Source organism: Oratosquilla oratoria, chromosome 23 (assembly GCF_046742065.1).
Source record: "Oratosquilla oratoria isolate Oo_2021 chromosome 23, ASM4674206v1, whole genome shotgun sequence".
Classification (NCBI taxonomy): domain Eukaryota; kingdom Metazoa; phylum Arthropoda; class Malacostraca; order Stomatopoda; family Squillidae; genus Oratosquilla; species Oratosquilla oratoria.
Genome location: NC_134799.1, coordinates 1,421,214 through 1,443,436, shown reverse-complemented (window position 1 = coordinate 1,443,436; position 22,223 = coordinate 1,421,214). Strand labels below are relative to the sequence as shown.

The following is a 22,223-nucleotide window of genomic DNA, read 5'->3' as shown; positions in this document are numbered from 1 at the left end:
ATCCTAATGTTTCTGCAATATTAGTGCGGGACTGTTTCTGTGCTTCTGGTTTAAAGTAGTAGTAGGAAGAAAGCAGTCATTTGTTGTTACCTCATTAAGTGAGAAGATAAAGAAAATACAATCAGAGTTACTGGAAAGATCCTGTGCTCAGTCCAGAGACTTGAGTGTTAGTTCTTGGGGCTGCAGCTCTAGATGGAGGTGATAGTGGCAGCTATGAAGGACCTCCACTTTGAGGTACCGGCCATTAATTCCACTTTTTTTTTTTTTTAACATATATTTGATTTCTATAGTGGACAGGGTGCAGGGATGACCCGTCATCTAGGAGGTTCTAAGATGGGAGGGAGGGTGGAGGGGTGTGGAGTGTTTTCAGGGATGGAATGGGTGGGAATGATTTTATGCCTTTTCCTTTTTAGCTACCTCCCTAGTAAGGGGGAAAAAGCCTTGGTGTATGTATGTATGTATGTATGTATCTGTATACCAAGGGCTTTTCCCCCCTTATAAGAGAGGTAGCCAAGTCAAAAGGCACGTACCCACTCCTACCCATTTTACTTACACCCATTCCACTCCTATCAACCACCGTTTCTTCCCTCTCATCTTAGCTCCTCATGGATGAAGGGCCATCCCTGTATCCTACCTACTGCCCTGGGTCAGAAGCAATGCAGCATGACACAGTACTGGCAATTGCCAATGTAATATGAAATACTACATACTGTACTTTGAGCTTGTGCTGCAGAAACAGTTTTACACTAATCCAATACAGTAGTCCAAAGTATCATTTTAGAGAGATGTATAGGAGGCCAGAGAACTGTTGCCAGCCACTGTGGAGCTTTAGGTGTCCATTCAGTGAAACTTCAGGCAACAGTTATCATTATTAAAGTGTTAGATAATATGATATTGAAATATGTTCTATTACTAATGTAACAACCTTTTAAAGGAGTGCACCAAGTTGATGGAAGCAGAAATGGAGCATTCCTTTGCAGTTGCAAGGTCACGGGGTAAGACCTGTGGGATTTGCATGGACATTGTGTTGGACAGATCACTTGCTTCAGAACGACGGTTTGGAATCCTCCCCAATTGCAATCACTGTTTTTGTCTCACATGCATTAGGAAATGGAGGCAATCTAAACAGTTTGAAAATAAAATTATAAGGTAAGTTATAGATGATAGAGTTGAATTTTTAGGGTCAGTGCTAGGCACATAAGTATGCATCCACTATGTGCATGTATGGGTATGTGGTTTTGTCTCATGAATCTTAACCTCTTCAGTGTGGATCAAGTTCTTGCACGCAGATTTGGATGCTAGATGTACGATGATGGATCACAATACTCACACTATAAAATATAATCACTGCTGATTTCCTTGTTCTCTTTCACTCTGAGTAATAATAAACACAGAAAATGCAATCAAGCCAGTTCACAGAATTTGGGGGTCACTCAGCTACAACTACAAAATAAATGCAATCAGGACACCAATGCTGGCCTCCTCATAAGCCCAGTTGTGCCTCATGACACCTACATAGGTGTCATTAGGTGGAAGAGGTTAAGTTCTTGGATTTGGAATGCAAGCTGGAACTAGAACAATCTATGATTCTTGCTCAGAAATTGGCACATTGATCATAGTAAAAGAGAAAACAACACTTTTTATGAATGCATACATACATATACCCTTACAAGGGATGTAGCAAGAAAACAAAGGCATAAAATCCACTCCCACCCATTCCATCCCCATATACTCCACTTCCATCCACCCCCCTCTCTCCCTCTTATCTTGGATCCTCCTGGATGACAGGTCATCCCTGCATCTCGCCCACTGACCTGGGTCAGAAGCAGTGTCGTAAGACACAGCACATCCACAATAAGGCTGCTTCATTAAATTGGCGACCCCCCCTCTCCGTCCCCTCATGCAGAAATGGAGAAGATGGGGGAAAATCCCTTCGGACTGTGTCAATTTATTTTTCACACACACTCCCTCACCCCCCATCCCCCACCCACTCCCCTTCATGCACCACAGCATCATCCATACACAATCATTATCCATTCACCCCTATCTTCTGTCCTCTCCCATCCTTCCTCAACACACATTCCCCTCTTTCCCAATACCCCTTTTACCCCATCCATCCATCTCATCCTTGGTCACCCCCTCATGTTCACTCCTTCCACCTCTGCCTTCCACACCTCTTTTACTAATCTTTTTTCACTCATTCTTTCCATGTGTCCAAACCATCCTTTGTAAAGTGTGGAATTTATTTAAAAATGCCCTTGGTCCAACTCATGGCAGGGATCAAACTGCCATCTTTTCAACCTCTCACAAGTAGTGACATTCTAACCAGCTCAGCCAGATACATGTATATATATATATATATATGTATGTATGTAGATATAGTTTTTAAATAACTGCTGCCTAAAGTCAAAAACCTGCATCCCCACAGTGGCTGGTAACTGTCTTTGGGGCCTCAGATCTCTGAAAAAACTCGAATTGTTGTCTTGTGTTAGTGTGGGATTGTTTCTGTATCATTGCTGAAAATGGTAGGGAGAAGGGAGCAGTACCCGATTTTCAACTCTCCTTGTGCAAAAAGTGCAAGAAATACAGTTGAAGTTGATAGAGATCTTGAAACCACTCTAGAGACCAAGTGTCAGCCTTCCAAGGCTGCATCTCCTGATGGAGGTGAGGGAGTAGATAGATAATAAAAATGAACAGCTTTGCTGTTCATGTGGAGCCACCACACATAATTACCCATCATTTTTCCATGTTGTTGCTGACATGCATTGTTTCTGTTTTTACAGATCATGTCCAGAGTGCCGAACTCAAAGTGATTATATTATTCCCTCCAAGTATTGGGTTGATGATAATGACAAAGAGGAGAAGGACAAATTGTTAACAAATTATAGAAAGGCTTTAAGGTAAGAAATGATTTTCATAAGATGAATTTTGTGTATTTACCTAGTTGTATTATACAGGAAGGGAGCTATGCGTGTGGTGACCCATCTTTGTATCTTTCAGCTTCAAGTTTTTTCTTAAAATCTTGAATAGTGTTTGCACACATTTTCTTCATCTAATTTGTGTGTGTGTATATCTTCTCACAAACATGAAAGATGGATATGTAGGCATTGAGTGAAACTAAGTTGAAAGGGAGGGGCGAGTTAGAGTTTGGGAGTGTAGTTGGGAGGATCTCAGGAGTGAAGAGAGGATGAGGGAGAGAAGGGGTGGCTGTACTAGTAAGTGAAGAGATAGGTGAGCATGTGATGGAGTGGAAGGAAGTTTCTTCAAGGTTAATGTGGATAAAGGTGAAACTGAGAAGGGAGGTGTGGGTTTTTGTAAGTGCATATGGGCCTGGTAGTGAGTAGAACATAGAGGAAAGGGAGACTTTTTGGATAGATTTAGAGTGCATAGAGGGTTTAGGGAGAAATGTCATTGTAGTGGTATTGGGATATCTTAATGCCAGGGTAGGAAATGAAGCAGTAGACAGAGTTGTTGGGAAATGTGGATTTCCAGGAAAAAATGATAGTGGAGAGTTGAAGGTGATGTGTCTAGAAAGAGAGTTGATGATATCAAATACAGTGTTTTGGAAGAAAGTCAAGCAGAAGTACACATGGGAGAGGGTGGTGAGTGGAAGGGTGGTAGATAGAGTCAATGGACTATATAGTGATAATCAGGAGAATAGTAGGAAGAGTTAAGGATGTACTTGTTCTAAGGAGAGAGAGTGGGGGAATATCAGATCATTTTTTGATTGAAAATAAGTTGAGAGTGAAGGATAGATGGAGAAAGAGGAAAAGGGCAGAAGGTGCTTAAGGTGAACTGCTTGATGATGATGATGATGATGATATGGTGTAACGTCACAAACTCCCCCCTAGTGGAAGGGTAGGATGGTCCCCCTCACAGAGGACTTTGTAGCATGGAATTTAATAAACCATGCCCTTGGTTCAACTTCACCTGTGGCAGGATTCGAACCCCCATCCCCTCGACCTTCACCACAAGTAACGATGCCCTAACCCACTCAGCTTGAATGAAAAAAAAGGAGGAGTACAAGAAGAAGCTGAAAGAGGAGTTTGAGGGAGTGAAGGATAGAGTAGAACTAGGAGTGGAGGAATGGGGATGGTTCAAGGAGGGAGTCACAAGGTGTGCAAAGATGTTGTGTGGAACAAGGAGAACAGGAGGACATAGAAGGAAGGGTAGTGAGTGATGGTATGAGGAAGCAAAGAAGGTTGTAGAAAAGAAGAAGCAAGCATTCATAGATTGGTTACATAATAGGATGACTCATATGAGAGGTACAAAGAAAAGAGAAGTAAAACATAAGATAAAGGAGGCAAAGAGGAGAGCGGTTGTGAAATGGAGTAAGATGTTTTGGAAAGAAAATAAGAGAGGAAGAGGAGGTGAATCAGTAGAGAAGAAAGGGTAAAAGATGCAGATGGAGAGATGATAATGAAAGAGACAGCAGTAAGAGGAAGATGGGCAAAGTATTTTAGGGAGTTGCTAAATGTGAAGGAGGATAGGGAGGGAAAGGTAGTTGCAGTGGGAAGCACTAAGAAAATGACCGTGATGAGTGAGGAAATTGGAGGAGAAATAAGGAAAGATGAAGTGAAGGCAGTTGTTATGGAGATGAGAGCAGGTAAGGCACCTGGGTTGGATGGGTGTCATGCAGAATGTCTAAAAAAAAAAAGGAGGTACAGTGATGGTGGACTGGCTGGTGAGGTAATGTTTGTTTAAGAGAGGGTAGAGTGCCTGAGGACTGGAGGAGTGCCTGTATAGTTCCACTTTACAAGGGAAAATGGGACAAGTGTTAGTTTAGGAGTTTCAGAGGGATCAGCTTGCTAAGTGTAGTTGGGAAGGCTTATGGGAGGGTCTTGATTAAGAGGATTAGGAGAGGAACAGAGGGAGTAATTGGTGAGGAAGAGTGTGAATTTAGGACAGGTAGGGGTTGCATAGATCAGATTTTTGTGGTAAGATAGATATATGAGAAAGCTTTAGGAAAAGGTAAGGATGTTTTTTTGGCTTTTATGGATTTGGAAAAGACTTACGACAGGGTAGACAGGAAGGCACTGTAGGAGGTATTGCAGATATATGGGATGAGAAAAACTGTTTAGAGCAGTCAAAAGTTTTTACAAGAGTAGTAGAGCTTGTGTTAGAATCAAAATGGAGAGAGTGAGTGGTTTGAGGTAAAGGTGGGACTTTGCCAGGAATGTGTTATGTCACTTTGGCTGTTCAATTTATACATGGATAGGGTGGGGCAAGGGTAATGGGTCGGTGAGTGGAAATGTTTAAAGAAAATGGAGAAAAGTGGGAGATAAGCCAGTTGTTGTTTAATGACGACACTGTGCTTGTAGCAGGATCAGAGGAGGGATTGAGGAAGTTAGTGACAGAGTTTGGGAAGGTGTGCAAAAGAAGGAAGTTGAAGATAAATGTAAGTACAAATAAGGTGATGAGATGTACAAGGGGAGAAAGTGGCAGCAGACTGGAAGTGAGTATTAAGGGAGAGAGACTGGAGGAAGTGGATAGTTTTAGATACTTGGGTGCGAATGTGGCTGGAAAGGGAGGAGTGGAGGTGGAGGCAGAATGTAGATTGAGAGAAACAAGTAAATGCCTTGGTGGATTAAAAAGTGTAATGAGAAATAAACATTTGGGAATATATGCTAAGAGGAGATTATATGAAAGAGTGATTGTGCTGACAGCACTGTATGGGACAGAAACATAGAATATAGAGAGAATGAGTTTGAATGTGTTTGAGATGAGGTGCTTGAGAAGCATGATAGAGGTTACTAGGCTGGATAGAGTGAGAAATGAGGAGGTGAGGAGGAGAATGGGGGTGGGAAGGGAGTTAGGAGATAGGGTGGATGAAAGAGTATTGGTATGGTTTGGGCAATGGAAAGAATGAGTGAAGAAAGATTAGTAAAAGAGGTGTGGAAAGCAGAGGTAGGAGTGAACATGAGTGGGTGACCAAGGATGAGATGGATGGGGCATTGGGAAAGAGGGGAATGTCTGTTGAGGAAAGATGGGAGAGGCACAAGATAGGGGTGAATGGGGAATGGTTGTGTATGGATGATGCTGTGGTGCATGAGGGGAAGTTGGTGTGGGATGGGAGGTAAGGGAGTATGTGTGAAAAATAAATTGACACAGCCCGAAGTGATTTCTCCCTGCCTTCTCCATTTCTGCATGAGGGGACAGAGAGTGGGACCTATGATTTAATGAAGCGGCCTTGCTGTGGATGTGCTGTGTCTTGCGACACTGCTTCTGACCCAGGGCAGTGGGTGAGATGCAGGGATGACTTGTCATCCAGAAGGGGCCAAGATAAGAGGGAGGGAAGGGAGTGGATGAGAATGGAGTATGTAGGGATGAAATGGGTGTGGGTGGATTTTATGCCTTTGGTTTTTTGGCTACCTCCCTTGTAAGGGGAAAAAAGCCTTTGGTACATGTATGTATATATATATATTTTCCATTTGTTTTATTTATTTATTTATTTATTTTTTTACAGTTTGAAGGCGTGCAAGTACTTCAAGCAGGGTGAGGGCCAGTGTCCATTTGGCAACAAATGCTTTTATCTACATGCCCTCCCAGATGGTACTAAGAAAGACGTAGGGCCACCCCGAAGACGGCGAAGGATCAATGCAGATGGGGAATTACAGCTATATAGTGATGTAAGACTATTGCCTCAAGATTTGTATTCAGTCTATAATCATGCCTATTTACAATTTTTTTTTTTTTTTTTTTTTTTTCCAGCTCACAATTAAGACACATGGAAAGAATGAATGAAGAAGGATTAGTAAAAAAGATGTGGAAGGCAGAGGTAGGAGTGAGCATAGGGGGTGACCAAGGATGAGATGGATGGGTGGGGTAAAAGGGGCATTGGGAAAGAGGGGAATGTCTGTTGAGGAAGGAAGTAAGAAGACAGAAGATAGGGGTGAGTGGAGAATGGTTGTGTATGGATGATGCTGTGATGCATGGAAAGGAGTGGGTGGGGTATAGGGAGGTGAGAGAGTATGTGTGAATATTTTGACACAGCCCAAAGGGAATTCTGTCTTCTCTTTTTCTATTCTACATGAGGGAATGGAGGGGGGGGTTGCTGATTAAATGAAATGGCCTTGCTGTGGATGTGCTGTGTCTTGTTACATTGCTTCTGACATAGGGCAGTGGGCAAGATGCAGGGATGACCCATCATCCAGGTGGAGCCAAGAAAAGAGGGAAGGAGGGTTGTTAAATGGGAATGGTGTGGGGATGAAGTGGGTAGGAATGGATTGATGCCGTTGACTTTGGCTACCTCCCTTGTAAAGGGGAAAAAAGTCCTTGGTATATGTATGTATGTAGTTAGATTTATGATGTGTGTGTGTGTGTGTGTGTAATATATGATACAGTACTACCCCTCATTAACAGACTAAAAGGGGGTTAACGGTGTCTGTTGATGTGAATAATCCGTTGACTTGGAGTGGTTTTCGGGTGGCATAGTGATTGCACGCACTAAACAACAGCACCGAAAACACAGCGAAAACACCACAAACACAGCTAATTAACGTCTGTTAATGAGAGGTCTCACAGTAGATATAGTAGGCAGGGGACAGGGATGACTCTTCATCAACAGGGAGCTAAGATAGAAAGGAAATTGGTTAATGAGGGAGTGGGATGGGTGGTGGCAGGTGCATGCTTGGTTGCCTACCTTCCATATAAAAAGGAAGAAGTTTATTGGTATGTAAAGAAAGGAGCCCAATTTTGAATAAGATGAAATTCAAGAAGAATGGTGGAGTTATGAGGGTTGATAAAGTAAGAAATGAGGTGAGGTGAGGGTGGAAAAAGAGCTGGCAGATAGAGTTGATCAAAGAATACTGGGGTGGTTTGGAGACATGAAAAGAATGAGTGAAGAAAGACAAAAAAAAAAAATATATATATATATATATATAATAAATAAATAAATGAAATAAAGTAAAATGAAATGGAGGTGGATGGAAATATATTAAGGGGAAGACCAATACTGAGATGGATAGATGAGATGAAGGGAACCTTGGATCGAAAGAGGATGTCATTCGAATAGGGAAGGCAGAAGGCAAGATAGGTGTGAGCGGAGAGTGGTTGTGAATGGATGATAAATCAGTGTGGCCAGAAAGGATTCATTCTTATATACTTTATAAATTCTTTAGCAAAGGCTCTGTGTCTTGCTGCATTGTTTCTGACTTGGCAGAGGATGGGGGACAAGGATGGACCTTCATCCACAAGTAGCTGAGATGAAAGGGATAACAAATAGGTGTTGGTTAGGTGTGGGAGGGATGAAAGATGGGAGTGTGCCCTGGCTGGGCCATCCACAATCGAAGAAGAAAAGGGCCTTTTGATATGTGTTTTTGTGAAACTCTTTATATTAAATAATGAGTAGCATTACAAGCCTTTTATAGTATTCTTTTTAGATTGGTCTTATGTTACAACACAGCAATTTTACCCATTAACATTTAGCCTTTTATTGAGTTCCGATAAAATATTCAGTTGTATTGGAGTAAGTATTTATTGTACTATTTTACTATGTACATCTTTTTCTCCTTTCTTGCAGGATATAGTATTGTGGGACTTCATTGAAGAAAGAGAACATCAGTTGGAGCTTATTCGTGGCTCCATCCAGACACTATTACTAGAGTTAGATCTCCAGGATTTGGCTGATGATATCATTTTTGCAGATGACTCCTTTTCAGACACTTCAGACTCGTAACTCTAGGTTTGGGCTCAAAATCTTTCCTAAACATTTTAGATGTTAGGGCACAAAATTAGATCTCGTGGGATTTTTTTTTCATTATGATTATTATTATCTTTTTTATTTGATTTTATTTGATTTTTTCCTCGTCATTATTACTTTTCTCACTACCTAGAAGTATTTAAATGGGTATTGTACCTTGCCTTGCACTCTTTGTAAAGGGAAAAACTTGAGTCTGTTTCTATTTTTGATGATGCTCTGTTGTATTCCATTGCATTTAAAGAGGATGTGGGTATATAATTGTTTTGAAAAGAATCTTACTTTATAGTTTTGTATAATTTTTAGGAAATATGTTGTTTATGATGAGTAAAGTCTATTGACCTTTGATTGTCTTGTACTCTGAGTCAGCAATATCTGCATATCCTCATGGCACCAGCTGTTGCAATGCAAGAATACAGATACATAGAATCAACAAAAATGCATGTATGTGGTAGTGGTGTGTGAATGTGTGGTAGTGGTGTGTGAATGTCTGTACACAAATGTTTGCATATGTGTGTGTGTGTGTGTGTGTGCGTGTGTGTGCGCATTCACCTAATTGTAGTATACAGGAAAAGAGCAATGCTCATGGGGTCCCGTCTCTTTCTCTCCAGTTTATCATACCTGACTTTCAGATTCATGTATGGTTCCAACTTGGAATATATATATGTATATACATATGTGTGTACACAACATTTTCTCTGTATGTTATATATATGTACATGTATATGTACATATATGTAAATATATTGTTATATGTATATATGTTTATATATACACACATTGTATATGTATACATGTGCATATATTTTAGTGTGTAATTACTTAACTGTATTTATTTAATTGTAGTATACAGGAAAGGAGCAACACTTATGGGGTCCTATTCTTACTTTCCAATTATCATACCTAGCTTAAAATTCCTGTATGGTTCCAACTTGGGCTATATCACTTTGTTCTTCAGTTAACATACCCAGACTTAAAGTTGTTTATGGTTCTATCTTGAGCTATATCATCTTCTAGGCTTCTCCAGGAACATATGCATCTGTATGGAAAGCTGTATTACTTCACATCATTTAGACATTTAGACATTTTCAATTTGTACTCATGACTGTGAAACCCTCCCCCATCCCATGTCAAGTTATTTCCTCTGTCAATGTAATCCACCCCTTTAGTGACCTGAGCACTGCAAATCAGATCACAGTTCTCTCTGATTTTACATATATAGTGTCAAGATCTTTTTTCATCAGCCGAGAGCCCTCATTTGTTACCTTTCTCATGATCTTTGGGTCTTCCCCAGACTTGCATAGCTTGTTGTACCTTCCATCATGTTGTCAACATAGATAAGAAATATTATAAGTGCCAGCACTGAACCTTGTGGGACTCTGCCGGTTACTGCTCTCCATGGTGAAATAATATCTTTTATTACCATACTCATGTACCTGCCCATCTGAAAAATCTTTCATCAATTTGAGCATCTTACCTCTTGGTCTTACAGTTTGCTCCGTTTCAACAAAAGTTGACTGTTAGGTACTTTATCAAAGACATTCTCAAGATCGAGGTACACACAGTCCACCCAGCATCTCGCTCTTTCAGCACATCAATCACTCCAATAAAAGTTATAGTTTTGACACACGTGACTTTCATTGTCTGAAGCCAAACTGACTGTCTGTCATATTGTTCAGCTCTTAAAAGTATTTGACCCACCAGTCTTTCACAATCTTTTCACATAATCTCATTATTGTGCCAATCATTGATACTGGCCTCTCAATCAAATCAATTGTTGCCTCAAATTTCACTAAGTGGAAAACTCAGCCCTACAGTGGCTGGCAAAGGTTGTTGGAAGCTCCTGCAGATCTTTCTGGGAAGTTTGTATCCATATGGGACTACTTTTGTGTTACCAGCTCAAAGTTGTAGGGAAAGAAGAGGAGTTGGTGGTTGTCAGGTCTCCACGTGTAAAATAGAAGAAATACAGTTAAGGTTGACGGAGAAAGGTCTTGGGCCCGGTCTGGAAGGTGAGTGCCAGCCAATGTTCCCTCTAAGCTGTGCGCATGTGTGCACACACATGTTTTACAACTAGTGCACATAAAGAAATAAATGTGCACACACAAGGTTTTCAAATTATATTAAAATCTATTCAATCAAGAAGTCCCAAACATCTATTTAATAATTCTCGAAAAATATGGTAACTTGCCAGCCGTCAAACCAATAGTTACTTTGTTCTTTTTTGTTTCCTCTTCTGACTCTAGTGCTTCCATTGTGAATGAAATGACTTTGCTGCCATGGGTGCGCCCATGCTTTTCAGAGAAGGCAAAGTTTGCACACAGGCAAATTTCTGTGCACACTCACAGCAAAAAAATTAGAGGGAACATTGGTGCCAGACCTTCAGAGCTGCACCTACTGATGGAGGTGAGTGGTTTGACAGGGTTTATAAAATGGTTAGCTTCTCTGTCCATCTTGCAGAACTGTATACAGGAACCTGTCATTGGTCTTTAGTGGCCAATAATCCAGTGTATCTTCTTATGTCCACCTTCATGAATTAGTACCACATTATCCTTTTCCAGTCCTGTGACTCAATTAGGTCTTTTGTTGAACAAACAATTAGACCATGAATCTTATTCACCACTTGCTCCCTACATTCATTAAGTGTCCAGTTTTGAGATCCTATCAGGCCTTGAAGCTTTTCTCACATCAAGTGATTCCCAAAAACTGAGCTTTTCCATTATGTCTACATATATATCTTTTAATCCAAATCATTGCTCACCTCCATTTCCTTTGCAAAAAAGCTTTCCTTTGTGAAGACAGATTAAACTTTCATTATTTCTGCCTGAGCTGAATCTTCCCTAAATACCTCATTGACCACTGTTAGCTTGGTGATTCCTTCCATGTGTCTCAGTTTACCTGTGCCAAACCAGTAAAACAGTTTTGGTTCGTCTATGTATTTATTTATCATACCTCTTTTAAAATTTCTTTCCCCTGCTTTGCAAATGTTTGTGTTGTTATTTCTTGCTCATTTGTACACTTCCTTTGCTGTATTGGTTCTTCCTTATCCAATATAAACTCAAGTGTCACCTGATCACTCTTCCCCATAGATAACAGTATTAAAAAAATCCAATGATGTCTGGTTCTTTGGTAAGTAGCAATTCCATTCTCATGAGAGTATCATCCTTTGTTACTTGACCCACTTTCATCATATTGTCCATTGCTATATTTAACAGAGTATTACCCAAGAAATCTGCCTTACCACTTCCCACTCCCAATTGACCTCATTGTAAATAAAGTCTTGCACTAGAATTATATTCTTACTTTAGGAGGTATTACAGATATATGGGATAGAAGGAAGGCTTTTAAGAGCAGTCAAGAGTTTTTACTTGAGTAGTAGAGCTTGTGTTAGAATCAGAAATAGAGAGTGAGGGGTTTTAGATAAAGGTGGAAATTTGCCAGGGATGTGTTAAATCACCTTGGCTGCTCAGTTTATACATGGATGTTGTGGTGTGAGAGGTAAATGCAAGGGTAATGGGTTGAGGGTTGGATATGGTTAAAGAAAATGGAACATACATAACATAAGAACGTAAGAATAAAGGAGACTGCAAGAGACCATAAGGCCTATACTAGGCAACTCCGTATCCATCACCACCTGTCTTCCCCCATCCATAAAGTTGTCTAAATGGAGAAAAGTGGGAGGTAGCCAGTTGTTGTTTGCTGATGACACTGCGCTTGTAGCAGGATTAGAGGAGGGATTGAGGAAGTTAGTGACAGAGTTTGGGAAGGTACAAAAGAAGGAAGTTGAAGATAAATGTAAGTAAAAGTAAGGTGATGAGATGTACAAGGGCAGAAAGTGGCAGCAGACTGGAAGTGAATATTAAGGGAGAGAAAATGGAGGAAGTGGATAGCTTTAGATACTTTGGTGGGTGTGGATACTTGGGAGGGGTGTGGATGGGAGTGAAGTATATGGGGATGGAATGGGTGGGAGTGGACTTTATGCTTTTGTTGTTTGACTGCCTCCCTTGTAAGGGGTGATAAGCCTTTGGTGTATGTATGTATGTACTTTATTTTATTTATCTATTTATTTTATAAATATACAGGGGTTGGACAAAATAATATGAACACCACGCAAAATAGTACATCTTGATGCATGTTGGGAGCACTGCATCAGGGTAAATCATGCACTGCGTATATATTGCACAATTTACATAGCAGGTCTTGTAGGTTATATTTCAGTGTACACTCCTCCCTCGATTTAAGAGCGCTCCATATACGAATTTTCGCTATAACGAACAAAAAAAAAATTGTCCCAAAAATCGAAATATGAACTAAAAATTCGCCATAACGAATAAAATCCTGTTGAAAAAAATACTGTATTTTTAAATCATAAATATTAAAAAAATATATATTTTACATCATAAATATTAAAAAAAAAACTGCCATATGTCCAGGTAAAAAAAAAAAAAAATAAATAAAAGTGAAAATAGATACGTACTGAGAAAGAACCAACCGCCCAGTTTGTTATTGTTTTCAAAACAACGCCGTGTACTGCTTGGTCTACTTAATGGGTCTTGGTTAATCGTGGATTATTAGCATTATTTCAAATGACATTGTGCCTCCTAAGCGTTATTATCTACTTTGCATATTGATATTTTATGTGTCTGTATGTAATTGGCAGAGAACAGTATTCAAGATTATGCATATTTAATGTTGTGATGACTTTATAATGGGTTTATATGGGAAAAAAGTGCTCGATTTAAGTATATTCGATATATGAACGGTTCTTCAAGAATGTAACTAGTTCGTAAATCGAGGGAGGAGTGTATTGTACGCTTTGGTCTGCGACGGTTACAACAAGTGACCAATGTAATGTGTGATCTCTCAGACTTTGAAAGAGGGCAAATCGATGGTGCCCGGTTAGCGGGAGTGTCGGTGACGAAAACAGCTGAACTGTTAAATGTTTCGCGAGTGACAGTATTCATGGTAATGACAGCATACAAATCATGGGAAAACATCATTGGCGAAGAGGAATAGTGGGCGAAACCCAAGGTTATCCAACAGAGACCGATGAACATTAAAAAAGATTGTGGCCAGACAACATAAAACAACTGTGGCAAAAGTTACAGCAGAACTCAACACACACCTGAGGAATTCAGTGTCGATGAAAACAGTACAGTGGGAGCTCCACAAAGCTAACATTCATGGTAGGGCTGCAATTGTGAACCCCCTTATAAAGGATGCCAATGCTAAGCTGCAAAAGAAGTGGTGCCATGAACATAAAACCTTGACACCTCATGATTTGAAGAATGTGATGTGGTCCAATGAATCAATGTTCAAATTATTCCCTATGAACGGCAGGGTTTATGTATGGAGAACCCCGAAAGAAGCCTATGATCTGGATTGCTTGCTTCCTACAGTCAAGCATGGGGGTGGTTCCGTTATGATTTAGGTGGCTATATCACTGGTCCTCTCATTCACATCACATGCTGGATGACTGCGAATGAATACCTCGCCATACTCAATGATGAGGTTCTTACTATGATGAGGGTCTTGCTGCCAGACACAGCCACATTCCAAGACGATAATGCACCCATACACACAGTCAAAAAGGTTTAGTCTTGGTTCATAGAGCATCAGAATATCATCAAACATCTTCCCTGGCCTGCACAATTGCCAGACCTCAACATAATTGAACCATTATGGGGAGTTTTAGAGCAGAGAGTGAGGAGCAAATTTCTACCTCCAACATCATTGTAGCAATTGGCAAATGTTTTGGTACAAAAGTGGGACAATATTCCATTGGAAACTATTCAGACACTATGAATCCATACCGCAAAGGATTGCAGCTGTCCTACAGGCAAATGGTGGCCCAACACCGTATTAAGGAATGAATATTGTGTATTTGGCAGGGGTTCATATTATTTTGTCCAACCCCTGTCTGTGTGTGTGTGTGTGTGTGTATATATATATATATATATCTACATTTTTTATTTATATATTTTTTTTTTCTCTAAGGAGAGTCATATCTGACACATTTTTTCAATATTCAGCTTCATTCCAAGCTCTCTTCTTGAAGGGCAAACATAACCCACCATGAACTCTCTTCTCAGATTATGATTTTCAGATTTGCTTCTTCCACCATTGTGTTGTTTCTCTCAACAACCATCACCACACCGCCCATTTTATCTTCTCAGTTGCTTCCCCAGATGGTTCACTCCATCTACTTTGGTGCCCCACACCTCTTATACTAGCCTTTCTTCACTCATTCTTTTCCTGTGTCCAAAACATCCCTGTACTTACCTCATGTCTTTATGCTATTGTCACCCCGGAAGCTATCCCTTTTATTTTGGCTTCAATATTGTGCTGACCAATTTTCTACATGAAATTACTCAACTTTTTTACTAACTTTTGAAATTTCCATTTGTAGTGAAAAAAATCAACACATTTTAATGTGAATTTTTTTTAAAAAGAATTCTGAATTGATGCATAAATCTCTGTTTTTCCCTCCCAGAGTTTTCCCAAAGTTGGAACCACCAATTTTATGCTTCAACAGTGACCCTGAATAGTATTGCTTCACTCTGTGTGTACTCAATTGGTCCATTAGACTTTAAAAAGGCTAAAATTTTAAGTGTCAGTTATTCACATTGACCCCATTTGACCTCTACTGTGTGTATGTATGTTTGTGTGTGTGCGTGTATTTAGAATATAGAATAAGAGTTATGTTCATAGAGTCCCGTCTCTACGTTCCCAGTGATAAATTCTGACCTGAAATTGTTGACTTTATTATTCCTTGATGCAAACTGTTCCACGAGTCAATAATCCTGTATGGAAAACTGTATTTTTTAATGACATTCAAACATCTTGTCTTTTTCAATTTCATTGCATGGTCTCTGGTTTTCCATTGATCACTAACAGGTCCTCTTCATCACGATTGTTTACACACATGGTTCTAAAAGTTGCTATTAGGTCAACTCTGTCTTTTCTCCTCCAACATAGGAATCCCCAGAATATATATACATACATATGTACATATACCAAAGGTTTTTCCCCCCTTACACGGGAGGTAGCCAAAAGACAAAAGCATAGAAACCACTCCCACCCATTCCATCCCCCACATACTCCACTCCCCTCTACCCTCCCTCCCACCTTGGCACCTCCTGGATGATGGGTCATCCCTGCATCTTGTCCACTGCCCTGGGTCAGAAGCAGTGTTGCAAAACATAGCACATCCACAGCAAGGCTGCTTCATTAATTCGGCGACCCCCCCTCTCCATCCCCTCATGCAGAAAAGGAGAAGATGGGGAGAAATCCCTTCAGACTGCATCAAATGATACAGAATATACAGTTTTTAATGCTTCCGCTATTATACCATCCTTATCCAAATATTTTTAAACTTATCATTGTCAGCCAGCCTCTATATTGTAGTATCTTGTTCACTGCAAATCTTGACTTTGATTTAATTATCATTGGTCTCACCCCACCAGCCTCATATTTGCAAAGCTCATAGTCTTCGTCAGTCTCATTGTTGTCTATCCATTTGTTGAATTCCTATTATTTAATAATATAGATACTGTCTCTTTAGCTCTTGTAAGTTCCCCTGTTTTACTTTAACTGTTCTGGACAGGATATAATCCTTTGCACATCCTATTATGATTATATATTTATTCGTATCCACCATGTCTCATACCAACATTTTTTTAACACATGATATACTTTTTTCCATATTTTGTTCTTCCTTCTCTGCTCTTCAGTGATCTCTCAAAGAAACAACTTATTCATCTTCATGAGCCTAGATCTTCAATAAATTTCTTAATGTTCCTTTCTGTTGATGTCAATTCATTATATTATCATTCCTTAATTAAGTCATTTCCAAGTACCGGGTATCTTTGTTTTTGTTTGAATTTTCATTCTTTTCTTAATTTTTTATAATCCCTATATTGTAAGAATTTTATTATTCTCAGCTATTTGGTGTTGTTAGGACCAATGACAGGCACACCTCCATCAGGAAGTGCAGCCCTGAGGGGCTGAAACCTGACTGGGCCCAAGCTTTCTCACATTTTTTTTCACACATGGAGAGCTGATAACCAGCTGCTACTCTCCTTTTCCTATGACTTTGAGCTAGTAACATAGAAACAGTGCCATGTTGATATAACACAGAGAATAGTCCAAAGTTTCTTCCCAGAGAGATCTGTGGGAGATTCCAAGGAGTGTTGCCAGCTACTGTGTGCTTTCCACAAACTGAAACTTGAGGCAATGTTTCAATTGATTGGTGTCGTAATTTTAGAATCATCACATTCTGTTCTGAGTTTTTCAATCTAAGAATTGCTAAATCTTGGCTTATTTACTTAATTTCTTCAAATGTGTCGGTGAGACTAGTCAATTTTCCCACCCTGGTCTTTTTCTCCACTATTTACTCTTTTAACAAAGCCAGGAAAATCTAAACAGGTGTTGCATAAAAAGATATATATATAACATAATATCATGACTAACTAAAATACTGCCATAATCCTTCCCTTTTATCCATCACACATTTGGGACCCTTGTGCACAAATTCTAGAATGTTTATACTACTACTTGCATTCATAGTTGGACATATATGATGATAAACCTTTGATATTGTTGGAGCTTGGATTTATGCCATTTGACATCACAGTGGCTGCTCAGAATGTTTGTAGGTGTGTGTGTGTGTGTGGTTGCGTGTATTTACCTAGTTGTATTATACGGGAAGGGAGCTATGCTCATGGTGACCTGTCTTTGTATCTCTCAGCATCAAGTTTTTTCTTAAAATTTTGAATAGTGTTTGCAGACACTGTTTCTTTATCTAATTTGTTCCAAGTATCTATCACTGTGTGGGAAGCTCTTTTTTGTTTTTTTAAGCACGTTATGTTACAGGATTTTAGTCAATTGTATCTTCTTCCCTGCCACAATGAGTATTTTGAACTTTGAATACTCTGGGTGTAGATTGCCTTTCCTTTTCTTCTTCCTTTGTGTATTAACCTAGTTGTATTTTACGGGATGAGAGCTATACTCGTGGTGACCTATTTTCGTATCTCTCCGCATCCAGTTTATTCTTAAAATGCATCCAGTTTATTCTGCATACTTAAGTTGGTCAATAATGGAATTCTAAATATGGTATATTTATGAAGGTTCCTAAAGCATTGTGATGCAGGGCTACCACTGGCAGGCATATTGTGACAGTCACATTCTAAATGAACAGACCATTTCATATTTCCATCATGTAGGTCCAAAAGCAATATAATTTTTATAGCAACCTTCAACCACTAGAACACAAAATAGTAACAATCTGGAATACATATTATACCTATCTTGAAACCAAACTAAATACCAGAATCCCCAGCTTCTTGCAGACCTCTCTCTCATTCCTCTCCTCCCTAACAAAATTGATGGAAAGACTGATTCAGGAAAGAATCTGAACTCGCATATGTTCCCTACCAAGTTAACATAGATTCATAGAAGGCCAATCCCTTAGGACACAGATCACATACCTTACTCAACAAAAACTAAATAATTTTGACAAAGAAGAGTAATAGTGATAATAGGTTAAAAAAAAATTGTAAGATTAAAGTATTAGTCCCAAGACACATGCTATCAAGAGAGATCATAGAAACTGAAAAGTACAACAGTAACAAGGAACTGTTGATACCTTAGCTGCTAGGGAATGCAGTGTCTCAGAATCAATTTCAACCAGAGACCTACATACTGTACAAAGGTGTCCTCCAAGGGGCAATAATATCACCAATGTTGTTCAGCTTCTTCATACATAACCTTCCCTCCCTAAATCCAGAGCATAACATCAAAGCTCTTACATATGCAGATAAGCATACATACATAACAAAAGGCCTCTGACCCCTGATAAATGAGGTAGCAAAGTCAAAGAATACACCCACCCCACACCCATTCCACATTCATTCAAGACTCATCACCCCTCTCATCTTAGTACCACATGGACAAATGCTCATACCTATCCCTTTCCGCACTATTCAGGTCAAAGGCAGCACAGCAAAACACAGCGCTTCCACAGAAGAGCCAGACAATCAGAGATGGTTTACCCCCACTACTTTATTATATGCCAAACCCTCATAAAAAAGGGGGGGTGGGCAGCTAAGAATGTCCTTTGGCTGTGTTAATTCTTCTTCCACAAACAACCACTTTACTATATTTTGCAGTATCTCCTCTTGGCACTACAAACATTCCTCTTGCATCCAGGGCTCCCTTCACCCTGTCTGTCCACCACATTCTTGGTCTTCCTCAAGTTCACTCCATCCAGTTCTGCTGTCCGACATCAGTCTTTCAAGATCACCACTTACAGGCACCTCTTCTTGGTCCCACAAATGCTTTTAACTGCCAACAATCTAATGCTGTATCAGGCAGTCCCAGCCATTAAGCGAAAAAGAAATTACTCCTAAGAGTGATTCAGACCTGCCTGTGATCAGGTTGTCTTTCAGCCCTGAAAGAGTACGAACACAGAATTGGCTTGGTACCAGACATCAAATCCCCTTGTGTAGTTGCCACACAGAAGGTGCACAATGCAAGTTAGCTTTTATTGTCCTATACGCACTACAGACAATGTGAACTAGCCTGGTTGTTGTGGCTGGATTCCTTGGGGTCTGTGATTCCCCAGTAAGAGACCAAATAGCGAACATCATTATTCAATAACAAACACCCACAATTTAGACAACATTTCAATTTTTCCTCTGTGAGTGATTTCTGGATCAGCCTCGTGGCTGTGGTCAGATAGCTTGCAGTTGTGAGTCACCGGAAAGAATTATAATAATTGTTAACACAAAGTTTTACTGCAGGAAACCTGCAGCCCCATAGTATATGGCAGTGGATCTCTCTAGGAAGAAACACTGGACTGCTGTCTGTGTTGTATTAGTGTGGGACTATTTCTATATCATCAGCTTGTAGTAGTAAAAGAGATGCAGTTAGCTTTTATTTATTTATTTATTTGTTTTTATTTTATTAGTTTTTTAATCTGACCGGAAAAAATTAACAAGAAAATAAAAATACTAAAATCAGTTTGGAGAATAGAAGAAAACTAATCACATTCAAAAAACAGTTCTCAAGAACCTCATTTGACTATGCCTCCACAGCGTGGTTCCTAACAATCAGAAAAAATGTAGGCACTGAACAAACTTTATGAAATGAAGCATTGAGAATAACAGGATACATCAAAAGCACCCTAATAGAACAACTACCCAAAAAGGCCAAGATCTTTTTTCTTGAGAATGATGGGTACATAGTTCTTTGCAAGGGAACTTTACCCATGTATCTCCAAAAAATAGATAGATAAATATATATATAAAATAAAATACACCAACAGCATACTATTCAAACGTCCACATTAACCTACCACTTCTGTACACGATACAACCAAACAAAAACATATTCACACTAATCACACACCAGGCTCTTCACTGTTGATCACTAAACTCTGTACTTCATTGAGCCCCCCCCAAGGATCAGTCCTACAGAAAAATCTCGCTCAAGAACCATACTTACACAAATATGTTCAACTCGCCAACCAATACTAAGTATCATCACACCATCCAGTACGAAGTACCAGCACAGAATAGGCCTGGTTACAGAAATAAAGAGCCCTAGATGCAAACATCACACACAGGACACTGAACACCCCATCTTATATAGCCCCTCTGTAGCCATACCTAGACAACACAATATTTCTTTCTTGAGTGACTTGTGTGTCAATGTGGTGGCTGTTACTTTTTACCTAGGGCCCATTTGTCTCACTGAAGAGAGACCTGGGGCAAAGGATTGACTGATTCTTTCTATTACCATTTCTTCCTTTTTTCTTTTCTTTCTCCAGTGCCCTCATCACACTACCTCCCAGTTTCCTATCCTGTTCCTTCTCCATATGTTATGCTTTCTTTTATCAACCTGAAGATTTAATATTTTCAATAAGTTTAGACTCGGCAAAGCACATTATAGCTGGCTCTTTCTCATTTAGATAAACTTTATCCCTAATTTTCCTCGTATCAGTCTATATGTGTATAGGCTATTTCTAATATCTTCAATTCAGTTCTTACCTTTCTTCTCTGGATCTTTTTTAAGGAGCCACCTCTTTATTTCTTGGTATATCACTAATAAAATTTTGTCCTCTCAGTTTATTCCTTTTTTTACTTTTTTTTTTTTTCTTCTTCTTCTATATTTGCTACTGCCACTGTGTATTTACCTAATTGTAGTATACAAGAAAGGAACAATGCTTGTTGGGTCCCATCTCATATTCTCTAATTTTCTAACATACCTAGACTCAAATTCATTTATGGTTCCAACTTTATCTATGTGTGTATGTGTGTGTGTGTGAATAAATTGAATATGTGTATGTATACATAAACATTTTTATGTATGCAGCATTTCACCATCTAATCAGAAGTATGATATCTAACTCACTAAACCAGGGGAAGGGTGTGAGTATTCTGTAATCCTCATATTCTAAAAACATAATGTTCGGAAATTTGATGAAAATGTGTGTGTGTGTATTTACCTACTTATAGTATACAGGATTAGAGCTATGCTCATAGGATCCCATTACTCTGTTCCCACTGGTTCATTTTGACCCTAAATTGTTATTTTAATTTACTATTCATTTATCCAAATGATTCCAAGAATTGATACTCCTGTACAGAAAATTTATTTTTTTAAATAACCTTCAGACCTAATTTTTTTTTCCATTTATGGCCTCTGGTATTGCTTAGTTCCCAAAAGTCTTCTCTATCAAATATGTCCACACCTTTTATGGCTGTAAACACTGCTATTTGATCACCTCTCTTCTCGGCATTGATGTGCAGTCCCTGTATATTTTATCCCTCTTCATGTGAATTATCATCAAGATCTGGTGATGTGCAGTCCCTGTATATTATATCCGTCTTCATATGAATTATCATCAAGATCTGGAACTATTGTGCTTGCTTCTTTCAGAATTTTCTTCCATCTTGTTTATATCTGTGTGGCAGCTACACCACTGCAGAATATTCCAGTAAAGAGCGAATCCAGTTAACAGTTCTGTTCATCATGTAGTGGAGTGCTACTCTTATGTTCTCCAGTAGATTATAAGTTTCTTTTGATTCGTATTTCTGATTACACTCCAAACTCCACTTGCATACCCTGTTCAGATCTTCTTGTAGCAACATACATTCCTCTATATTCCTTACTTTCCTCATGATCTTTGTATCATTATTTAATGAGCATAACTGGCCAGATTATACCATTAAATCATTAACACTTACCAAGAACATTACTGGTGCTAATACTGACCCCTGTGGGACTCGCTAGTAACTTCTTTCCATCCAGACAGTTTGTCCTTTGTTACTATCCTCATTGATCTGTTCTTCATTCATTCCAGTAAATTCCTTGTAAGACCTGTATGTTCCAGTATCAGAAGTTTTCTTTAGATGCAGGTAAACACAGTCCCCAACCGTCCCTTTCTTGGAGCACATTGCTTACTCTTGAACAAACATAACAAATTGGAAACACATAATCTTCCTGTCCTGAAGCTATTTTGTTT

General features: G+C 39.3%; 1 protein-coding gene across 6 annotated transcripts in view; it reads left to right on the top strand.

Annotated features, from left to right (window-relative positions):
* The window catches only part of LOC143037847 (putative E3 ubiquitin-protein ligase makorin-1), a 95,628-nt gene that overhangs the window by 57,978 nt on the left and 15,427 nt on the right, over positions 1-22,223 (top strand). For 2 of the 6 annotated variants that reach the window (XM_076206422.1, XM_076206421.1), the window contains exons 6-9: positions 935-1,149; positions 2,784-2,900; positions 6,467-6,629; positions 8,522-8,683. In XM_076206422.1, the coding sequence (XP_076062537.1) occupies positions 935-1,149; positions 2,784-2,900; positions 6,467-6,629; positions 8,522-8,677 (651 nt within the window). In that variant the 3' untranslated portion in view covers positions 8,678-8,683. Of the gene's footprint in view, positions 1-934; positions 1,150-2,783; positions 2,901-6,466; positions 6,630-8,521; positions 12,276-18,682; positions 19,527-22,223 lie in introns of those variants that run through there. The other 4 variants (XM_076206420.1, XM_076206426.1, XM_076206425.1 and 1 more) reach the window with 3 other exon arrangements.